Source organism: Pseudocercospora fijiensis, assembly GCF_000340215.1.
Source record: "Pseudocercospora fijiensis CIRAD86 unplaced genomic scaffold MYCFIscaffold_1, whole genome shotgun sequence".
NCBI classification, from domain to species: Eukaryota; Fungi; Ascomycota; class Dothideomycetes; order Mycosphaerellales; family Mycosphaerellaceae; genus Pseudocercospora; species Pseudocercospora fijiensis.
The window spans coordinates 10,998,754-11,022,128 of record NW_006921532.1 but is presented as its reverse complement, the minus strand read 5'-3'; the positions used below and the strand labels follow the sequence as shown (position 1 = coordinate 11,022,128).

Here is a 23,375-nt window from a genome sequence, read left to right as displayed (position 1 = left end):
GACCTTTAGGATACATATTACCGCATCTATATTAAGCGAGGCGACGAGTAGAAGACTACGTTCCGTACGCGGTACGGGCACTTCGAGTATAAGGTAATGCCTTTTAGGCTTACTAATGCCCCTACTACGTTCTAAGGATATATTAATAGGGCATTAGCTAGCCTTATTAACATTTGCTATATCGTCTACCTTAACGACATTCTTATCTATAGCAAAACGCAAGAGGACTACGTACGAGACGTACGCGCTATCCTTACGCGGCTCCGGAAGTTCGCCTTATATACGAATAGAAAGAAATGTTCCTTCTAGAAGAAAGAAGTCGAATTCCTAGGGTTTATCGTTAGTACCGAAGGCGTATCGATAGATTAGCGCAGGGTAAACGCTATTACCGAATAGCCTCGCCTATTAACGCTAAAGGAGGTTTAATCCTTCCTTAGATTCTGTAACTTCTACCGAAGGTTTATCCCTAATTACTCCCGGATCGTTATACTACTAACCGCCCTGTCGAAAGGAGCCGTAAATAGCCGAAAGCTAGGGCAGGTCCCGTAGGGCGAAAGCGAGGAGTAAGCGTTCCGCTAGCTAAAAGCTACTTTTAGCTCGGTCTCGATATTGCGACACTATAATCCTACGAAGCCCCTATATATCGAGACCGATGCCTCTGCGTTTGCCTTAGCAGGAATTATATTATAATAGAGCGAAGATAGGAATTAGTACCCTATTACCTTCTAGTTACGGAAAATAGTCCTAGCCGAGACAAATTATAAGACCTATAACTAGGAGCTCCTAGCGGTTATCGAGTCCTTTAAGTATTAGCGCCCGTACCTCGACAGCGCTTAGTATACGACCCGCGTAGTTGTCGACTACGCTAATCTTAAAGGCTTTATAAAGATAAAGCAGCTCGTCGGAAGGCAGGTAAGATAGGCGACCTTCCTTGCACCTTTTAACTTTACTATTAAACATCGGGCTAGTAAGCGAAATCTAGCCGATACGCCTTTACGACGTAGCGACTACGAGAGCGAGTCGCAGGCAGTAAACAACCTTCTCCCTATATTGCAGTCGAAACTAGCTCTATAGTTAAATCTACCTAAGGATATCGAGCCGATTATAAAACGTATCTCTATTATATATATAGGGATACGAGACGCTAGTATAGCGCTAGCGGAACGTAAGGATTTTATTAGCAGTCCCGTAAGAGTAGCGGCTACTATCGTTAGGAATAATAGGCCCTACTACGAGACGCCTAATATAATCCTTAGTTTCGTACGTACTTTGTAATAGCTAAAGTAAGCGAGAGGAGGAGGCTTATACGAGACAAGCTTACCGTCGGGTGGCTTAGCCTCGTTAAGTAGTTCTAACCTCCCGCCTAGCTATTCTCGTCGTAGTAACTTTATTTACTACGGCGATACGCTATATGTCCCTAAGGACTACGCATTACGTACGTAGCTAATACGTATATACTACGACGACCCTTTAGCTAGACACTTTAGTATAGCTAAAACTATAGACCTAATATACTAAAAGTACTTCTAGCCGAAGATAGCCGAGGATATTACGGCCTATATCTATACCTATAGAATTTGTTAATAGTCGAAGGCGAAGCGCTATCGCCTATATAGCGAGCTCGCTACGCTACCTATACTAACCCGACTATAGTAAGAATTAACGATAGACTTTATTACCGATCTCCCGCCGAGCAAGCTCGGTGCCTACGTATATACTGCGATCCTTGTAATAGTCGACCGCTATACGAAGATAAGCCTCTTTATCCTAACGACGAAGAAGTGTATAGTAGTAGAACTCGCGGATATCCTTTAAAGGGAGGTAATTAGGCGTTTTAGAGTGCTATTAGGCATTGTTAGCGATCGTAGATCGCTATTTACTAGCTAGTTTTAGAGCGACTTCTGCTTCGAAGCGTATATAAAGCGCAGGCTTAGTATAGCCTTCTATCCTTAGACTAATAGGCAAACCGAACGCGCGAACTAGACCCTCGAGTAATACCTACGATACTATTGCTCTAAGAACTAGGATAATTAGGCTAAAATGTTGCCTTAGGCAGAGTTCGCCTATAATAATAGCATTTATCCTACGTTGCGTATAAGCCTCTTTAAGATGCTCTACGGCTTTAACCCTAATTTAATGCCGAGCGTAAATAAGCTGCTAGCTCGGAACGAGCTAACTAAGGGAAGGGTACTAGCAGCTATCGACGCTGCGGAGCAACTGCGATAAGTATATAAAACGCTTACGGAACGCTAGTAGAAAGCAGCAGAATACTAGGCAAAGCAATATAATATATACTATACTACTAAGACATATAGTATAGGTAACCTAGTCTTGCTGTCGACAAAGAATATTAGCTTAGATGTCCTAAAGAAGAAACTTAGCCCGAAGTATATAGGGCCTTTCTGTATTATTAACGTAGTTAGAGCGTAGGCGTACCGCCTAGCACTGCCGTTAAGCACGAAGATCTACAATGTTTTCTATATTTCCCTCCTCGAGCCTTAGTATAGGCGCGATAGCGAGGAGTATAAGGTAAGTATACCTATCGCTAAAGGCGATAAGTAGTAGGTAGAAACAATCGTAGCAAAGAAGATAAAGAAGCGGAAGGCGTACTACCTTATTAAGTAGCGAGGTTAGCCTAAAGAATACAACACTTAGGAGCTAGCTATTTATATTAAAGATTCTATAGCGTTAGACGAGTTCGAAGCTTAAGCGAAGCGTAAGCGCAGGCAGTAATTAAAACAAAAGAAAATGAAACTTGAAAAAAGTAGTAAATACGTACTCGTTTCGCTACTAAAAAAGGCCTATCGGCCTAGCGTATATAAAGGTAGCGCCGCGCAAGCGCGCCGACGGCGAGCCGCCTACTCTACTTATTCTTAGACTCTTCCTCTTCGTCCTTAGCCTCGATACCTATAGCGGTATCGATAGTAGCGACGGCCTTAGCGCTAACGCGCTAGGCGAGGTTCTAGTATAGTTAGCATACGAAGCGCAGGTAAGACGAGGCTATAGGAAAAACTATACCTAACAACCGATCTCTACTAATCTAGCTAAGTTAGTGCCGATATTCTTAAGGGCACCTAATAGGTTAATATCCGTAAGGGACCCGCTAGCGGCCCTCTTATAGGCTAAGGCTTTGCCGCCTAGGGTTACCTTATTCTTATTAATATAGAAGGCGTCGAGCGTAGATAGGATAACTAATAAGGAGGTTAGTATACAAAGCGTAAGCGGAGCGTATAAGAAACCTACGTGCAACGATAGCGTCTAGGTTAGCCTAGAGTGCCTTTAAGGCCTCGTTAGACTCCTCGACGGAGTCGTAGCCGTCTAGATCGTAAAGGTCGCGCGTAGCGCGTATAGCGCGAATACGCGCTAGTAGCGCTACGAACGCGTATACCGTAATAGAAGTATAGGTATAGTAGCTACTACGGTAGCAATTATAGTTACGCTTAGTAGTAGGGTCTATATTGCCGCCTACGTAGAGCTTAGATAGGTTATCTAAAGCGAGTTAGTTACGAAGCGCGTATACGTAGTAAGGGGCGAGAAAACGTACTATTAGCTATTATATACCTAAAGCAACGAGTATAGCCCTCTAGGACTTTTAGTAGGCGCTAGGTAGGCGTAGTAGGTATCGAGGGCGGTACGCCTACGGCGCGCTTACCTAAGGTACGCGAAGGAGTAGCTATACTAGTAATGTTTTTTTAGATAGATGTTTAAAAAAGAAAAATCTTTAAGTAATACTAGGGGGGCGTAAAAGGGGAGTAGGCGGAAGGCAGGCGGGTAGTATTCGGAGCGCTTAGAAAAAGAAGAAGTTTTTAAGCGGGCTTCGAATGCTTTAAATACTTGCCTCGCTTTCGGACAGCTTGCGTTCTCGGCGCTCGCGTAGCTACCGCGTTCTTAGAAATTTAGGCAACTTCTAGTTAGTACTAGAAGCAGCCGCGCTTTAAATCTATAAACAAACAAGCAACTACGAGGCAGATTATAACGTACCTAGCAACTACAGCCTAGCGATAGGTACGTATAAGACGCGCAAGTGCAGCGCAGAGTATAAGAAATAGTATAATTTACTATATTGCCCTATAGCTAGGATAGCTATACCGGGGGAAGGAGATAATTATAAGAACCTAAGCAAGTAAAGTCTCCTATCCTGCCTTAGTAAGCCTATATAACAATTATGTAATGTTATTACGTGCAGTACGATGCAGCCGCGCTAGCGATAAGCTTGCTTAGCGTATACGCGTAATACTCGATTACTCGTACGGATATACTTAATAGCTAGTACGGCAGATATACTATCCGTACTAGGCCTAGTTAATAGTAGTCGCTCTACCCTGTTCTAAGAAAGGCACGGTTTAGTTCTACTTTCTACTACGGCGATTAGTAGAGGGTGTTCTATACGTTGCTATATACCTATTTTCTTACAATATAGCTATAAGATTAAGTCCCTTCTTAATAGCCGAACGCTCGTAAAGCCGGACCTCTTCGACCCTTTCTATCGAAAGCCTAGTATGGCTTTGTATATAGAAGGCGATAGATAGCGGCTCTTCGATCCGCAGGTGCGACGATATAAGCGACAGTTAAGGGCACAGCTTTCTTACGCTATAAATACTAGCGAATATAGCACCTAAAGAGACTCTTCTAGGCACGAATATATATACCCTAATTACGCTCCTTTAGCGACTTAATAGGCTTGCCGTAACGGCGACCCTATTTGTCTAATTTAATTATATACTCCGACTTAATTAACTTAGTTAAAGAAGGGTTACAGTTATTAGAAGACAAAGAACCGTTACTACGGCGGTATAGCCTACGGCTATAAGAAGGGCAAGACAGGCTCTAATAGATACTATACTGTCTATTACTATAGCGCTAACTACGTCTATAATAATATAGATCTAGCTACGATAAGGCTATTAACGATAGTAGCGATAATAGCGATAGAGCCGGAGGCTATAGACAGCGGCAATAGCGAGATAATAAAGATAATATAGGCTTAGTAACAGCAGATTAATGCCCTTCTATAGCAATAGGTCTAGTAAGGACAGCTTACTAACTAACAGCTTTAATACGCCCTTCTAAATTAACCTCCTATATACTACGCGATGCCTCTGCCCCCTCTACGTGCTCCTATGTACCTACAAATGCTACTAAATTAAGGCTATAATAGAGTATAGGCAGGGAACGGTTATATATAGTCGTATTAGCCTTAAGGTAACCCTTAGGCTCGAGAGAGGCTCTAGTAGCAACACCTACCCTAATCTACCTACTACGCTAGCTACTAGCCCTCTACGGCTCCTCTAGCTACGTAGGGGTTTGTACTAAATTAAGGAGGACAGGTAGAGCAAAGAGAGCTATACCTACGGGTAAACGTGTATCTACGGTCGTAGCAAGCTCGTAACGAGTTTCTAACTCGCCCTAGCGATAGAAACGGCTTAAATTAAGTTACTATAATAGCGGAACTTCGAGCTTAGCTAAAGCTAGCCCCCCTTCATTACTAATTAACTATAATACGTAGTATTATTACGAAAAAAATTATATATTAAGATCTAATAGTATAGACCTATATCGCACTTTACTACGTATTAATAGGTATTGTTATTATCGCGAAATGTAGCTATAAAGAGGTTGAGTTATAAAGCTGAAGTTCAGTGCGGGTATACCCGGGTGTGAATCCGCCATCTAAAATTTTTCTATCCGCCATTTATACAAACCCTATTGAGGAGAAAAAGTGTGGCATTGAAGTGAAATGAGGTCCGCAATGCGTAACGTTAGGTACTGGCGGCGGGGACAACAGAGAGTGCGCTTGGTCTTTTGCTATCTTGCGTGCCATACTGCTCTTCAGAGCTCTACCCAGTCGGACTCCAGGCCTTCCACGCTCCAATTCCGCACTATATCTCGTTCACACCCCTGCTCATCCTTTGGTCCTGGGCTGCGTGCCTGCGCATCTGTCTCGCTGGGCAGTGTTCAAGGCGAGAATCATTCGTCTACAAACTAGGACACACCAGAGGCCGCTTGGTCACGATTCACGAAGCAATCGATATTTCTGCACAGCCTCCAGGCTCCAGGAAAGCGCAATCCCTGGTTGGTTCTGGGGGCGCATCTTCAGGTGAGGTCGACGAACTCTGCTGACCAAACGCGTACTTGGAGCCACAAAGCCATATTCAGCCAGCCAGTCTTGTGGTACCACCAAGCCATGCACAGCTCGCCTTTTCACAGATTCCAGAATTTGATCCGCACTGACGTGGACTATGACGCTGCAGACAGTTGAAATACTCACATTGCATACTAAGGCTGCGAAAACAATGGAGACCGATGTGAGCTTGACACCGTCAGCGGTGGACGATGAGAATGCTCGCCTCGTTCCGCAGCCTTCTGCACGCCCACGAGCAAGATCGCACAAAGAATACCTAGACGCTCTTATCAGACCAACGTCTGCAGAGGTTCGGAGAATCTCACACATACAGCTTCGCAAAGAACAAGAAATCGATCGCAAATACCATCAACACACGGCCGAAGAACAGGACGCAGCCAGGCTGATTCAGCGAGCCTATCGTGGCCATCGCGAGAGAAGACAGCTAAATGGTCTAACTCTTGATCCCTCATCTCGATGGGCAGAAGTCATCCGAGAATGGCGGTATCGCAGTGCGACAGCACCTCACTATTCCGGCACACCATCTCCTCAGAAGCCCAGTCTTCAGCGTGACCGCAGCGACACTGCCAAGCTGCATTGGAGACGCGCCAAGGAGATTGCTGAATATGCTGGAGCTGGTGAGAGCACGACATCTCTTGGTGTGCAGTCGTCTGTAGAGTCAATCTCTTCGTCGCGGAGTCGATACAGGTCAAGTTCGAAGCCATATGAAGAAGACGTGCCGAACTCCATGCTGCTTAATCTCCGTTATTTCTTGGAGATGGTCGATACGAAGCATAGATATGGCACGAACTTAGCAGTCTACCATGAACAGTGGCAGAGAGAGAAGACGAATCAAAATTTCTTCTACTGGCTTGACTACGGCGATGGCAAAGACGTTGATCTCGCCATGTGCTCGCGAGAAAAGCTGGAGAAAGAACGGATTCGCTATTTGTCGAAGGAAGAACGGAAAGACTACCTTGTTGAAGTCGATGAGAAAGGCTTGCTACGCTGGGCCAAGAATGGCGAGTTGATCACGACTTCGAGTGAGCAATACCAGGATTCAATGCATGGCATAGTCCCAGCTGGCTCAAACGAGCCAAGATTCAACGATGAAGAAATCCAAAGGAAACGCTCAGAAGATGCATCATTCTCCCAGAAGCTGGCGACAGTAGGAGGCATGTTCAAGGACGCCATTAAGTCATCAGAAACAAAATATGACAAAACATCATCATCTTCATCCTCCTCCAGCTCAATATCATCACTAAGCGACCAAGGAGAAGTCGCAATGGCGCAACATACTGCGCACGATATGGCAGATGCGGGCATGACCTCCCAAACGAAGTCGAAAAAGTCGAAAAAGAAACTCCACGTCTCACCCGCCACAATCCTCAACCACCTCCTCCGCGCCTCCGTCCGTCCAGGCACTTGGATCTACGTAGCCGACACCGTCGGACGTCTCTACGTCGGCATAAAATCTAGCGGAGCATTCCAACACGCCTCCTTTCTGTCGGGTGCCCGAATCTCCTCAGCAGGAATCATCGGCGTCACAAACGGTCAACTCACATACCTATCTCCCCTATCCGGCCACTATCGTCCGACAACAAAATCTTTCAAACGCTTCATCGAGAAGCTCAAGTCGCAAGGTGTGGATACATCACATCTGAAAGTCAGCAGTGCTTATAAGATTTTGCTGGGGATGGAATATTATGGGACGACGAAGAAGGGGATGAAAGCGATTTTGCATCCGGAGCGAGAGGGAAGGGAGAGGAAGGCGAAGAAGGAGATTTTGAGGAAGAATGATTTGTTACATCCTGTGACTTTGCCGGCTGCTACTGCAACGGAACAGGTTGAGTATAATTGGAAGAGGAGGAAGGAGGTGCAGGAACACAGGGGTCTGGGGAAGTTGATGGATGATTTGAATATTCGGAGGAAGAGTCAGGATGGAAGGTAGTTGAAGTAGTCATGGAAATGCCTCGTTCTGTGCAACATGTGAGCTGGAGCTGTGCAATGTCTTACCTTCAACCGGTCGCTTGCAAGCTTCTCCTCTCTACCGCACGGTCTCGCAACCATCATGTCCTCGAGCAGTCATGATGCGCATAACACGTGGTAACGAGCAACCTCACTTCAAAACAAGCCTTACTATTTCAAGACGAAATTGGTGTATATTGAGACCCCATAACGCACCATTTATTCATCCACAAGATGTCGTTTGCGTAGCACCGGGAATACTAGTCCCGTCAGCTTTGCTTTGTGGACGTCCGAGGAGCAAGAAGCAAGGCAAGCTGGTCGGGAGCAAGAGATAAACGTGCAGGTGAACACAATCTTATAGGCGCACGTAGGCGGTGTAACGGAGTTCCGTCAACGGCAGAGCTGACTGTTTCCATCTGATACATCTCAGGCCTGTCTCTTCATAGCGATGCTGTGAGACGCTCGTTGTCTTTCGTTTGGCGTGATGCACGGGCTGCACAGGAACAAGATAGTTCTAGGCCATAGCCATGCTTTCGAGCACCATCGGTCGTCATCTGCTGGCGGCACGAGTCAGCGCAACACATACATTTACTCGCGGGTAAGTGAGAGCCATTTCTCCCTGTCCTTTACGTGATGTCTGCGTAAGTGTGTCGACGGCGAGGTCAACAACATCTCCACCACGCACGGCAACGGCAATGGCCTCACTTCCGATATTCGCCGATACGTATCCGACAGACAGACAGACTGTGGCCTTGGGATCGAGGAGCACCACTTCTTCTCCTCGGCCCGTTGCTCGAGGCTGCGAATTGATGCGTCATTTGATGAGAGAACGTCGAAGAGCACACGACATCGCGCGCATACCAGCTCCAAGCACAGAAACGCACTCCACACCTCTCCATCGCTAAACTGCCACTGCGGGGCACTCGAGGCACTTTCCAGCCGGCTCTGGAGACTCTCGCTGTATTTTTAGGACAGCTTCCATTCCTCGAATTCCCCCAGAAGATCCGTCACTATGGCTCCAGCTCCTACCTCTTCGCCCGCTACCAATGGCGTAGAGGGCCAGTACCGACCGGAGTTGACCAAGACTAGTGCTGGAGATTTCATGAGACCTGCTATGCGGACACGAGGCAGCTCAACCAATACTAACGGAGTCGGGGTCCAGGTAGAGGATACAAGAATATGTGTGGTTATGGTTGGGCTGCCCGCGAGGGGAAAGAGTCTCATTGCTCAGAAAGGTAGGACATAACATCTAGCCCGAGATTGTGCTGAAATACTGATTCGGACCTTAGTTGTTCGCTACCTTGGCTGGCTCAGCATCACAGCCAAATGCTTCAATGTGGGCAACTACCGCCGCTCCGCGACTCCTCAGCCGAATGCCTCATTCTTCGACACTTCGAACAAGGAGGGCGAGCGATTGCGAAAAGCCGCGGCCGAGGCAGCTGTTGCGGATATGTGTAAATGGTTCAAGCAGCCGGACAACCTCATCGCCATCCTCGATGCCACGAATAGTACCAAGGCTAGACGGCGGTGGATCAAAGAGCGCTGTGACGCGGAGGGCATTGAAACACTCTTCGTCGAGAGCAAGTGTGACAGCGAGGATATTATTATGAGCAATATACTTGAAGTCAAGACCACGAGCCCAGACTACATCGGACAGGACCCAGAAGAGGCGGCGAAGGACTTCCGCGAGCGCATCAAGATGTATGAGCGCGTATACCAGACACTTGACGAAGATGAGGCAGATTTGACTTACTGCAAAATCATCGATGTTGGTTCGCAAGTCATTATCAACAGGATCCAGGACTATCTACAGTCGCGGGTAGTCTATTACTTGATGAACTTGCATATCAAGCCGAGGTCAATTTGGATAAGTCGGGTGAGTTCAAGCCGTCGGTCTGCCATGTCGAGTGAATTTGCTGATAATTGCATGTGTATAGCACGGAGAATCCATGTACAATCTCGGTGGTCAAATCGGAGGCGATGCGGATCTGTCACCTAGAGGAGAACTGTATGCCAAGAAGCTTCCAGAGCTCGTCAAGAACTCCGCCGGAGACCGCCCTCTCACCGTCTGGACGTCGACTCTGAAACGCACAGCACAAACAGCTCGCTTCCTTCCTTATGAAAAGCTGAGTTGGAAAGCGCTCGACGAGTTGGACTCAGGTGTCTGCGATGGCCTCACATATAAGGAAATTGAGGAGAGATACCCAGAAGACTTCAAAGCACGCGACGACGATAAGTACAACTACCGCTACCTCGGTGGCGAGTCGTACCGTGACGTCGTCATTCGCCTCGAACCAATCATCATGGAGTTGGAGCGATCTGAAAATATCCTCATCGTGACGCATCAAGCTGTGCTGAGGTGCATCTACGCATATTTCATGGGCTCGAGCCAAGAACAAAGCCCTTGGATGGAAGTCCCCCTCCATACTCTGATACAACTTACCCCGCGAGCGTACAAGACGGAAGAGCAACGTTTCTTCGCTGATATCCCGGCGGTCAGTACGTGGAGAGGCAAGGGCAGTGCCGCCGCTCATCAGGACCATCCCGATAGCCAGAAGGGTTCGCCAATGCTCAAGGGAGAGACGAAGGCTTGATCGATCAAAAGAAGGAATGTTTCGGGAGGTGATTATTCATGGATAGAGATTGGTGAAGGCATAGCGTGGCGCTCGGAAAAGGATAGATGCAGCAAGCATCGCCGCTCAACAGTTGGCAAGAACGTCGGACAGTCAGTCAGTCGTGTTCACATGCACCAGATCACAGGCACAGTCATGAATGATGCGAGAATCGTCTATTTCCAAGGCTCACATGATAGAAGAAGAAAGAGAAGAAGCTAAGTATCACGTTCCCAAGCAAGCCATACCCGCATCGTGTCCAACCTTCAACTCTTTGTTCTACTGATCTGCACCTGTACAACCATGGCAACGGCGGCGACCTCAGCGCGCATCACTTCCGATCACAAACCCCAATCCGCAGTGCAACGGCGATCTCAACCATCCATGAGAAAACAACAACCTCCCATCACCACCACCACCCCATCACCCTCACTCCTCAAAATTCTCTCCCTCATCTCCCAATCCCTTCTCCACGACTCCAACCATCAGAAGTATTTAAACCTTTTACGTCAATCTATTTCCGAAACTCGGAAATTTCTTGAAAGAGCGAGGCAAGAACTTGAGATTTCTGAAGAGGATGAGGATGTGAGGGGTTTGGATGGGAGTAGTTTGATGAGAAGTTTTGCGTTTTGGAGACAGGTTTTGGGAAATAATGGGGATGAAAAGGAGAGGGTGAGGTTGATTAGGGGGTTGGTGGAGGGGTTGGAGAGGGAGGTTTTGAGGGGTGAGAGGGAGGTTGGGAGGTTGGAGGGGAAGAACAGGAGGAGGGAGGGGGATGTGGTGGAAGGTGAAAGTGAAGAGCGGTTTGTTGAGGAGAATGGGGGTGTGCTTGTGACGCCGCTTGATGGGGAGGTCGCTGCGAACATGACTGATGCGGCTACAGCGAAGGATGAAATCTCAAAAGACTTTCTGAAGGACAAGGACGAATATACTGCCAGGCATCCGAGCCGGCGGAGTCGAAAGAGTAGTGCCAAGGTACCAGAGAAGGAGAAGGAGAAGGAGAAGGATGCACTCTCAGACATATATGGGCTTTCGTCAAGAAATCCTTCGGTGTGCGAAGCTGGTGCGATCGGAAGTGCGAGCAGTTACACTCGAGTCACGCGAGCTCCTACTGTGGCAAGTTCTAGAAGCATGAGTATCGTGAGGTCGAGGCGGAGTCGCCAAGTGGCTCCTGACGAACCTGAACTGGCCGGGGCAAACAGAAGACGTTTCGGAAGTGGGAGGGTTGCTTCGAGGAAAAGCAGTCGGGTTGCTGACAACGATACTGCAGCTTTGAAATCTAGCAGCGAGAAATGCTCAAGAGCTAGTTCAAAGCGATCGGGCAGGGACAACATAGCATTTTCTCAACCCGATTTTGGAGGGTTGGAGAAGGTAGCTACCCCTGTTGGTGATGGACAAGTTTCTCCAAAAGCTCTGTCTACTATCAAAGCAGAACCAGCGAAAGTAGTCGCAGCGGCTGACGCAAAGTTTGAACATGAGGTTGCTACGCGGTCTTCAAAAGCAAGTTCCAGGCGTACGACAGCGGCTTCTACTCCCTCGAGGCGGAGGACGTCAGGCAGCTTTGCTGAGGCCGCTGCAGAGCGTGTCGAGATTGCCGCTGCTTCTAGGAGCACGCTGTCTTCGAGACCGAGCTTCAAAGGCACAATAGCAACTTCTACTCCTTCAAAGAAAAAAGCTTCACGCGAGGCAGCTGACCATCTCGTCACAGATGCTGTGAATGCCATGAATCTGAAGACGGAGGAAGAGGAGACCGCTCCCAGACACGCCCAGACTTCAAGAGCCTCAGGCCCAAAGCAATCGGAAAGAGCATCTGCAGTAGCCGGGGTGACGGAGAGGGAACTTCCACAAGAAGATCGAGAAGCTAAAGTAGCATCGATTTCATCACAGCATTCGAGGACCTCTAAGAGCAGCTCGCTGAGAGCAGAAGTGTCAAGCGAGGTTGTCGCACACTCCTCAAGGTCTACGAGCAGACACTCTTCGAAAAGCAGCGGCTGCAGGGTTTTGCAGGCAGAACAAAAGACATCGAACGTACTTGAACATTCCGAGTGCAGCTTCGCAAAGGCATGGACGTCTGCAGCAGTGGCGCAAAATCCTAGTACATCTTCAAATCGATTGCAAGATACGAAGGGCGTCGTCACACGAACTTCCTCCCCATCATCCACAGACCACGAAATTTCTACGCGACCATCTAATCGTACCGGCAACCAAAACTCCAAATCCAGCAGTCGCTCGGCTTCTGGTAATAATGGTCAAGATGCAAGTCCACCAACAACCTTAACCAGTCACAGTAGAACTAGAACTAATAGTGTGTCGAAGTCTCGCAGCGACGGCAGAAAACTTTTGAAGCACGAGGATGAAGAAATCGAAGTCGAAGGCCCTGGGGATGTCCTGCAAGGTTACAAAAAGCTCGATTTGCCGCGGAAATGCCATCACGCCCCGTCACAGGCGAGTAGTAGATGTGCTTCTGTTGCGTGGTCGTGTGAGATTGTTCGAGATGTGCGGGGACGGGTGGCTTTGGATTCGGAGCATGTACATGAGCGGCGCAATGGTTGTTCCTGACTAGTTTAGAATACATGGTCTCATGCGCTTGTGTAGGTGCATCTGTATGCGATATGAATGGAAGATTCGCATCATCATTTCTTTCCTGCTCTGTTCAGTGCTGTTACTGTGCTGTATGTACAGCGTCTACGCTCAAGCCGAGACTGCAATTGGTTCGGACGGGAAACGGCACTGTCTTCTATGAACGGTAGGTATGGTATAGACCTAACCCTGAAAGATGAGGTCAAGTCACGGCAGGCATTGACTCCGTACGACTTTGCTTTCTTGACGAATTCCGAGGTCAAGTCCGACGAACTGCTGTATATGTAAGATAAAATCCAAGTGATCTGATTGGTCGAATATTCTACTGTACGCTTTGCATTGCTTGGCACAGACGTATTTTGCATGAAGACCAAAGAATCTACGACAATCCTAGTTTTGCCGACGAACGCTCCGAGGCAACGAGTGGGACATGTCAGCATCATCAACACCACGCCAAGAGGGGCCAAGACATATCCTAGGAAGTCTGCCAAATCGCCACGTGAATAATGAATGTCTCACTCGTTCCTGAGATCCGAGACTTTCTGATAGCCAAAGTCAACTTCACTGCCCTGCCGTTGCCGTGGCGGCGTGGCCAGACCTTGCTCCAGCTCTCCCGACCGTGGATTTGTGCCCGCATTTTGTTTCCAGTAGTAGTCGTGACTTACTCGTACCGTGGGAGCAGCACTGTTCGCAATTCTAGGTACTTGATGTAAACTGTTGTGTATTCAGAAGAGGGCTAATCTACAGGAAGCCCAAAGATGAAGTGCGCAGTTTCAGCCTCAGGCATCATGCACGTGATACCACACACTACACACTTCAAGTCACCCCCTTATCGCGTGCATACAGCCAAACAAACAAACTAGCGAAGCAAACAAAGGGGTATTAGGTATAGAAACAACTCTAGACCACTTTCAGGCTATTATAATAGAGCAACTAAACAAACATACGCAGTTAAACTAGACAATAAACCTATGTCTTCTATCTATTTAGTATTTAGTAGCAGGCTAAGCGGCGCTCTTAATAGCAGCCTTACAATCTACTAAGTTTAACTATTTAACAAAGCGGCCGTGCTTAATCTTGTTAAGCGGCTTAGTAAAGCTATCGGCTATCTAATTATATATACTAACCTATTAAACGATAATAGTACTATTAGCAATCTTCTCTTAAATATAGTAGATACGAGCATCTATATGCTTTGTACGGCTATTAACAGTAGATTTAGTAATAGCGATAGCGGACTAATTGTCCTCGTATAGCGTAATAGGCTTAGTAGTACCCTTATAACTAATCTCTTATAGCAACCGAGCTAAAGTAACGGCCTCCTTAGCGCTAGTTATTAACTAAACATACTTAGCCTCTATAGACGATAGAGTAACTAAGGTTTAGCGGCCTAACTTATATAGCAGTAGTCTACTAGCGAGCGTGAAATAGAAGCCTCCTATAGAGCGACGAGTAACCGGATTATTAGCCTAGGAAGCGTTATAGTATCTAGCAAAGTTGAGCTTATTGTTCTATATGCCTCGGAAACACAGACTACGGCTTAGAGTGCTAACTAGGTACTTAATAAGCTAAAGAAGCGCGGTATAGTGTTCCTTAGTCGGGTTAGAAATGTATCGTAATAATAGGCCTATAGTATAGCAAGCATTAGGTCGAGTAATTATTGCTAGCTATAGTGCCTTACCTATACCTTCCTAATACTAAGTCTTAAAGGCAGCGCTAGTAGTGTAGCCCTTAGGTATACGCTAAATCGATATCTTAACGTATCGAGGCGCTATTAGCGTAGCCGGTACTATACGGCCCTGCATCCTATACTTCTTACTAAGCCTATTCAAATAGGCATCTTAAACGACGTAAATAGTGCGCTAATTGCAGTTACGAATGATCCGCATGCCGAGATAGTAGTATAGGTCGCCTAGTTCTCGTATATTAAAACGGTCCTTTAGCAACTAAGTAACGGCTTCTAGTGCTAATAGGCTATAGGCGATAATAATTATATTATCGACGTAGATAACGATAATCGAGCTACTAACAACGTGTTTAAAGACACAGACGTCGGACATTATTAGAATAAAGTCTAGGCTCCTTAAGTACTTCCGAAGCTCTTTATACTATAGCATTAGTAACTGCTTTAGACTATACAGTGCCTTTAGCAATAGGCAAACTATGCCCTTGCCGCTACGGTCTTTAAAGCTATGTAGTTGCTCGACGTAGATCTTATGCTTATCCCCGATAAGTGCGTTAAGGAAGGCCGTTAGAATATCGTACTGCTTAGCCTCTAGGTCGTAATAAGCGATTAGTACAAACAGCGCTCGTAGTATAGACGGCTTAGCGACAGCCGTATAGGTCTCGTCGTAATCCTAGCCTTCAACCTGCGTAAAGCTACGGACAACCTAACGAGCCTTAAACCGGCTTACATTTCTATTAGCGTCTCGCTTAATAGTAAAGACCTAACGACTACGAACAACCTTCCTACCTTCTAGCACCTCTAACCGAGATATATAAACCTATATATAGTTATTAATTAGTAACTTGTATTTAGCCTCGCAAGCTTCCTTCTACTATAGCTAATATAGCGACCGAGTTGCTTCCTTGTAACTCTTCGGAATAGGGATAGTTTCTTTAGGCTTGTCGGACTGCTTAGTAATGTAATAGGAGGCTATAAAGCCCTTTATATAGGCTATTAGCATATTAGCTAGGCTACGGCGAGTCGATCGATTAACACTAGCATCGGCTAGGTATCTACGCAATAGCTCTCGTACTAACTTGTTGCTTCGAGTAGTACGTATTAAACGAGCGTATATAGCATTTAGTCGCTCAAACTCCGGTAACTAGCTAGGCTCGCCCTTCTTAGCGTAAGGATCGTACGCTAGTTCTTCCTCGGCTAACTAAAAGCTATCTTTATTACTTAAAGGCGGTTAAATAGCTAGCAGGTTATCGTCGAGTAGCAACGGACTAGCGACCTCGTTAGTTACCTCTATGTCCTAAGCAGTCTCGTCTAGAGGCTCTTCTTGCTAGGCTAGAAGCTGCTAGACTATACTAGCTGCTTCCTATAGCGACGGTGCCTCGTTGCTTATAGAATTAAATAGAGCCGGTATAATAGACTCGAGTATAACAAACTCGCTCTTAGCTAGGTCGTTAGGATTAGCGTATAGATTTATACCCTCTAGAAGCAATAGCTTACTAGCCGTCTTAATGAATTAGACGTCCTTTAATATAATAACCTTATACTAGTTAGGGAGGTAAATTATATATTTCCCTAAGTCTACTAAGTCCTTAGCATAGCCGACTAGCTTGCTAACAAGGCCTCTACTATCTATCTTCTTTCTACGAGCAACTCCGTAATTATATGTAACAGTAGTATAGCTATAGGCTCGAAGGTGTTGAAGGCGTAGCTGCTTCCGAGACTAATTAAGCTCCCTAGCTACAATAGTATAGGGGCTAAGACCTTCCAAGTTTCTAGGAGTGATATTAAGAACCTATATAGCAGTAGTGACTATATACGGCTATAGGGCCTTTAGCAAATTGGTATAAAGTATTATCTTCCGAGCGGTCGTATATACGATATAATTGCTAACCTTAGCTAGACTATTCTAAGTAGAAGAATAAGGAGCTGTAACCTGTAGTACAATGCCCTAATTACGAGCCTAGCTTAATAGCTAATTTCCGCCGTACTTACCCTCTCTATCGAGGCGGTAGATCGGGATCGAATAGCTAGTTTGTATACGGACGTATATACGGTGATCCTTAATTGCTACTATAGCCCCTAACTTTAGTAAGCTAGCATATTCGTGTCGATAACCTAACTTAGCGTATATGAACAGTGTGAAATAGCGCTCCTATAATAGACTAGGATTAGTAATAGTGACTATATCTACATAAACAATATAATAGATTGTAGATAGTCGTACGCGTAGCAGCCGATTGTATTCCTTATATAACATAGCCATTCGATAGGCAATGCAGTTACGGAAGTCGTTCTTATTACTAGTGCTAGTAATAACAATCTAACCCTTAGCTTCTATTCGTAACAGCTTGCGATAATAGATATAGCTATATCGTAGATGCTACTCTTCTATCGTACCTGTCGGTACCCCCTTCTTCGATAGAAGCGCAACAACCTAGCTATCCGGACTAGAGGTTAGTGTATACAGATAGGGGAGACTATTCTTTCGGTATGTTTGAGTAATAGTAACCTCCGAGCCGTTAACAATAGTAAATAGTACGCGCTTATCGTTCCGATAGAAACAGCCCTTGTCGGTAAGCTTCTTAGTAGATAGGAGGTTAGCTGCTAGACCTAGCATATATAGCGTATTAGACAACTTTATACTGCTTATACTACGCTTATTGACTACCTTAGTCCAAGCTATTCCGACTATCGTAGCGTGCTTCGTATTGCTACTAAACCGGACAGGAATATAATAGCCTTTATATTTAATGTCAGAGCCAAAGAGGCTATATGTAATTGGCATGTAATTAGGCCGAGTAAAGCTAGGGTCTTAGTGCCTCAGGCCGGGCTTGGCGCTTAGCGTTAGGCTAACTCTCCTACCTTCCTCCCTCTCCTCCTAGATCCTTATCGAATACTACCTATACCTACTACTACCCTATCTACCTGCTAACATACCCTTCTTATATAGTATTCGATCTACCCTTTAAGGGTAGCAGCTAGATAGTCCTTATTTCAAGCTTTTAGCGGTATAGATACGAATAAGACTAATCTAACTATATTGCGCCCTAAGAACGGGACCTACACGTACTATTCTATCGAAACAACCGTACTAATTATCAAGCAAGGCCTTCTATACGGCCTATTACACTAAGTTAATCGCACTAGACTAATACCTACTAATTCCGCTACATCCGTATCTTAGGGGCTAATAATATATTATTAGTATTACCCCCTATTATAATAGCCGGCTTATTACGAAACAACAACCGTGCTGCCGCTAGCAGCGCTAGCAACGACAATACTAGTAGTATAGTGCCTACTAAAGTGCCTACTAGAGTACCTGCTAAAGTGCCTCCTACCGAAGAGCCTGCTATAGGACCTACTAAAGAAGAACCTGCAGTTCTAGGTAACGACCTAGAATTGCCTGTCGACGACATTCTTAACAATATTGTTAACCGTCGATATAGCTAGCTAGCCTTTAGTCCCTAACTAGTAGCGAGACTTTAGGAAGCTACCTAAAATAGGCTCACTGCCTTGCGTTAAGAACAACAGCTAAAGGATAATCTCCTCGAGATTCGCCGTCTATAGGAAGCCCTAACAACTACTACTAAGCCGATAGTAGGGCCTTCCTTACTACCCGTCCCTGTCTAAAAGAAGGATGCTAAGCTTAAGGACTGTACCGTATTTAACGGATCCAGTCGCAAACAATACAATAATTATATACGCGATTGTAAGCTTAACTAACGAAATGCGCCGAGGGCTCTTCTAGATAACTATTTACTAGTTGTCTACGCGATGTAGTATATTAATAGCGACCTAAAGCGCACCTAGGATAACTATTTCGATTCCCTTACTAATTAGACCGCTATTTAGTAGCAAGACTATAAGACTATTATACTAGACACCCTTAGAAACCCTATACTAAGGCAACAATACGCTTAGGACTAATACCTTCGAGCTAAACAAAAGACTAATCAATCGGCTCGCTTATTTAAGGCCTATTTAAAGACCCTCGAGGATGATTTGCTAGCTAAGACCGACTCTATCTAGATTTCCGAAATACGCCCTAAATTGCGATAGGAGCTTATCCTCGAATTAGACCGTCGCCGTATGTTCGAACAAGCTAATCTAATACGTATTTAATTCATAGTCGAAGTAGAAACAGCCGAACGGGCTGTTTAGCTCTAACAACGACTAGAATCAAGGATCCGACTAACTAGTACTAACCGTAGCAACCGTAGCCGCGGAGGAAACTAAGGTTCCTACTAGGACAACAACGCTAACAGTAGGAACAGTAACAACGACCGTAGAAGAGGCCGTAGCCGCCGGCTATATAGAGGAGGCCGCGATAGGGGCCGTAGAAGGGGCTCGTATCCCTATAATACTAACCGCTCGGCTAACAATAGCAATAATAGCTACGGCAGTCTACTAACCGGATTGAAGTGCTTTAATTGTAATAGTACTAGCTATCTACTAGGCTAATGCGACAAACCTAAGGACTAGGCCCGAATTGACCGTACTTCCGCCGAGTATAGGAAACATCTTTTAGCCGCTAATGCTACCCTAGTCGGCTCTTTCAATTAGTCGAAAAAAGAGTAAGCGCCGTACTAACTGTTAGCCTTATACGGCGTAAGACTATCGACATTGTGCTAGCTATTATACGTACCTGTCTTATATCTAGGCCCGATACTAACTATAAGGCAAAGGTTATACTAGACCCCGGAAATTCAGTTAGCGCCCTTATTAGCTATTACCTAGCTAAGCAATTAGACCTAGACCCCGCAGTGGTTCGGTTTCCGAACCACCAAACGTATATGGTTTGGTTTCTTAGCGGCGAACTAGCTCCCTAGTTCCGGTTTGGTTTTTTCGAACCATATAGATTCCTAGTTTGAACTAGAGACTGTATTGGTTTTACTATAAGGACACTCTTATTCGACTGCCGGCTACGATTGCCGGCTATAATAGTAACTCTGTTACATTTACTAGGCGTGGTTGCCGTTGCTAGGGCGTGGTTGCCGTTACTAGGGCGTGGTTTTGCTATAAGGACACTCTTATTCGACTGCCGGCTACGATTGCCGGCTATAATAGTTACTAGGTTGTATTTACTACGCTTTATTACCGTTGCTAGGGCGTAGTTGCCGTTGCTAGGGCGTAGTTGCCGTTGCTAGGGCGTAGTTGCTATTGCCGGGGCGTAGTTGCCGTAGTTGCGAAAGCTTACCTATATAACGTCACGTAGGCGGTAACAATTAGGGCTTCGCGATATTCTTATACTTTCAACTTCTTCCTCTATACCTATACCGATAACAACTACTATACGCTGCGCCCCCGCCCCTTTCCCTTATAATAGCAAGAGAGAAGCGCGCCGCGCGCTAAACAGAAGATAGAACTAAAGACCGCGAGTTTGTTTTGCCTAAGCGTCTAACTAAAAAGCGTAAGACTAAAGAGGAGTACTCTACGAAGAAGAATTCCGTACGAGACCGCGAGAGAAAGGACAAGATAGATAAGGATAAAAGAGCTAAGGATAAGAGAAGAAAGGCGCGGAATGAGGCATTCTATCGATAGCTAGCGCCTATAGAAAAAAGTGAAGGTTAGAATAAGAAGACAACCTAAGAGAAGGCTAAGAGGAGGAAAGAATTGCGGCTAGTTTTCGAGCGTAAAGTTCTAGCAGCGTAAGTTAATCTAGCTAGCGGCCGTAGCTAGCAGCTATAGCCGGCAGCCGTAGCCGGTAGCTATAGCCGGCATATTTTTCTTTAACACGTTAACTAATAGCATTTAGACCTATAGTCGCTACCTCTATCGATACGACCGATAGTAACGGAGATGTTTAGATAGCCGAGAACAATAATACTAGAGTTTAGGATGCCGCGATAGAGCTTAATGCTACGAATAAAGGAACTGAAAAAAGCGAGGAGATACTATACGTCGATCTAGTAACAGGTGCAGTCTTAGGGCCTAACGCTATAGACGATAAGCGCTAGAAGTGGATCGAGCACAGTTAAAGAGACGAGATACTAGTAAAGGGCTAAGGTATAAGTCCTATCAATCTAGAAAATTATAGTCAAAGCTACTACGAAAAGCTAGTAAGGATTGGAATCGAGACTAGTCGTCTTTATATCCTCGATATAGAGTAGAAGTTTCTTTATTAGTATTAGAGCGAAGCCTTTACGTCTATAAAGGCAAAGTAGCTTGCGATTAATGCGATCGGGGCTAGGTATCTAGGGACGGTAGAAGTGTTACTATAGGAGGAAGGGGTATAGGTAATTATTCTATGCTCGGCATATGTAGCCGGCGTTCGTAGCCGGCAGATACTAACAGTTAAACAGAAAGCGTTTCTCGAAGGTAGAGTGCTACTGCTATATAAAATCTTTACTAAGGCAGAGAGGGCTTGTATCCGGAATCTAAGCTGCTAGTAGGATAGGTTGGCGTTAGAATTCTCTAAATCTCTATATAAGCCTCCGAAGGATTACCTATTTCAGCGATACGGCTTTATCTCGACTACTCCGTAGGTACCCGAAGAAGCTCGAGCGCTCTTTAAGGTCTTTACTAAGAAGCGGAAGGAGTTCGAGGATCAGGATTGGTTGATAGAGCTATTAGTTAGTCTTAGGTTTCGTAGTTAGACTCGGCCTAAGCATTTGCTTGTCGAGTGTCTTATACCGAAAGAGGATAGATTAAGACTAAAAACGAGCTTAGATTCGTTAGGTACAGTAGCTCGGTTCCGTCAGTAGGAGAGAGCCGCCGTATAGAAGGCAAAATTCAGGTAGTTAGGGTAGCTAGGAAAGAAATTCTAGTAGTTAGGCTAGCTAGGGTAGCTAGGAAAAAAAATCTAGTAGTTAGGTGGCTAGGAAACAAAAAAAAAAGGTAGCTAGCTATTTACTGCCTAGCTGTTCCTAACGATACGATGCTATAAAAGAAAGGGTGTTTCTCTACAGCTACTAGTATATATCTACTACTCCTAAGTCCTTACCTTACCGTACGAAACCTTAAAACATACCGACCGATATTGTATATATACTAGGCGCTATACTAGGAAGGGTAACAACGAGACGACAGTCGAAACAGTCTAGTATACGAGCGAGATTGCGACAACGTCGAGAGGAGGTCGTATACTTACCTTCGAGCCTATCGAGTCCTAGATCACGATTAGGGCTAGATTTATCCTCTCCGAATCCTAGTAGTAGGAATTCATTATAGGGTACTACTACCTAGTCCTTACCTTTACGGAGTCTAAGTAGAAGGTTGTTCGGAGATATAAGAACATCGAGTATCAACCCGGAAATCTTCGAAAAGGCTAGCTAGGCGTATCTTTAGAAACCCGAGTATATAGAGCAGTTCAATTAATAGGTCTATAAGATATAGTTCCCTTTATACTTACGTTCGAAGGAGTGTAAACTCCGGAAGTACTCGATGCGATAGGGGAGTAAGGAGCGAACGGATATATTCTAGAAGTTCTTTATAGAGGGGGTATTGCACCGTTATACGACTTCTCGACTTAAAGGTTAACTAGTAATTGTCTACAACTTCTACGGTTTAATCTTAAAACACCCGAAACTAGGGGATAGGAACTCATCGCCTACGAACTATCTCTATTCTAAACGGTATCGGGAATCTTAAGGAGAGAGGAGAGTTAATATAGATATAGCGTTCTAGAAAGAGGTATATCTTCTAAAATGCCGGCTACAGCTGCCGGCTATAGCTGCCGGCTATAGATTCCGGCTACCTAAATCAACCGTAGAGATCTAGCTAATTATTATAGGCTACGCTTAAGGAAGCTCTAGGATTGAAGGCTATCGATTTCTCCCCCGAAGACTTCAAGCAACTAGCAAACGAAATGCTAGCTACAAACGGTCTTCCGGAAGACTTCTACGAAAGGGAGTCTATATAGAAGATATACCTATATCTTACAAACTACCCTCCCCTATTTCTCGGCGCGACAACCTAGCGTGTTATATTCGAAAAGAACAAAGAGGCTACGTTAGACGACATTCGGGAGATCCTCCGTAATACTCGCCGAGTAGCTATTACTATCGATAGCTAGTTAAGCCGGACTATAAGAGCCTCCTTCCTCTCGATTATACTATACTTTATCAATTCGGATTAGAAACTCTAGGAACTAATGATCGGATTCCCTGAAATTCTAGGTTCCTATACTAGTAAGGATATAGCGAAGCTTATCTATGCGGTAATAGATAGGGTTAGCGTAACAACGAAACTGATCTCGATTACTACGGACAACGCTAGTAATAATCGAACATTACATAAGGCGTTGTATATATAATTCACTCGCATATGTCTTTAAAATCACTAATTGTATCGATAGGGTCGAGTGCGTAGAGGAGATTATAAGGTCTATAATCTAGCTTAATCTTCCGAATATTAAGCTCGCTACGATTCCGGATACGTACGACAATACGCACGATAATAACGATAA

At 45.3% G+C, this 23,375-nt stretch overlaps 3 protein-coding genes across 3 annotated transcripts; all 3 read left to right on the top strand.

The window, feature by feature from the left end:
* Positions 1 to 6,724: 6,724 nt before the first annotated feature.
* On the top strand, positions 6,725 to 8,115 carry MYCFIDRAFT_210140 (uncharacterized protein). The gene has a single exon (XM_007923967.1). The coding sequence runs from the start codon at positions 6,870 to 6,872 to the stop codon at positions 8,070 to 8,072; it is 1,203 nt and encodes a 400-aa protein (XP_007922158.1). The 5' UTR covers positions 6,725 to 6,869; the 3' UTR covers positions 8,073 to 8,115.
* A 1,088-nt stretch (positions 8,116 to 9,203) lies between these two features.
* On the top strand, positions 9,204 to 10,683 carry MYCFIDRAFT_185841 (uncharacterized protein; the record flags this gene model as incomplete). The annotated part of the gene is made up of 3 exons (XM_007923966.1): positions 9,204 to 9,324; positions 9,379 to 9,965; positions 10,027 to 10,683. The coding sequence occupies 3 exons, from the start codon at positions 9,204 to 9,206 to the stop codon at positions 10,681 to 10,683; spliced, it is 1,365 nt and encodes a 454-aa protein (XP_007922157.1).
* Positions 10,684 to 11,004: 321 nt separating this feature from the next.
* MYCFIDRAFT_78616 (uncharacterized protein) lies at positions 11,005 to 12,269 on the top strand (the record flags this gene model as incomplete). The annotated part of the gene is made up of 2 exons (XM_007922334.1): positions 11,005 to 11,841; positions 12,213 to 12,269. The coding sequence occupies 2 exons, from the start codon at positions 11,005 to 11,007 to the stop codon at positions 12,267 to 12,269; spliced, it is 894 nt and encodes a 297-aa protein (XP_007920525.1).
* Positions 12,270 to 23,375: the final 11,106 nt, after the last annotated feature.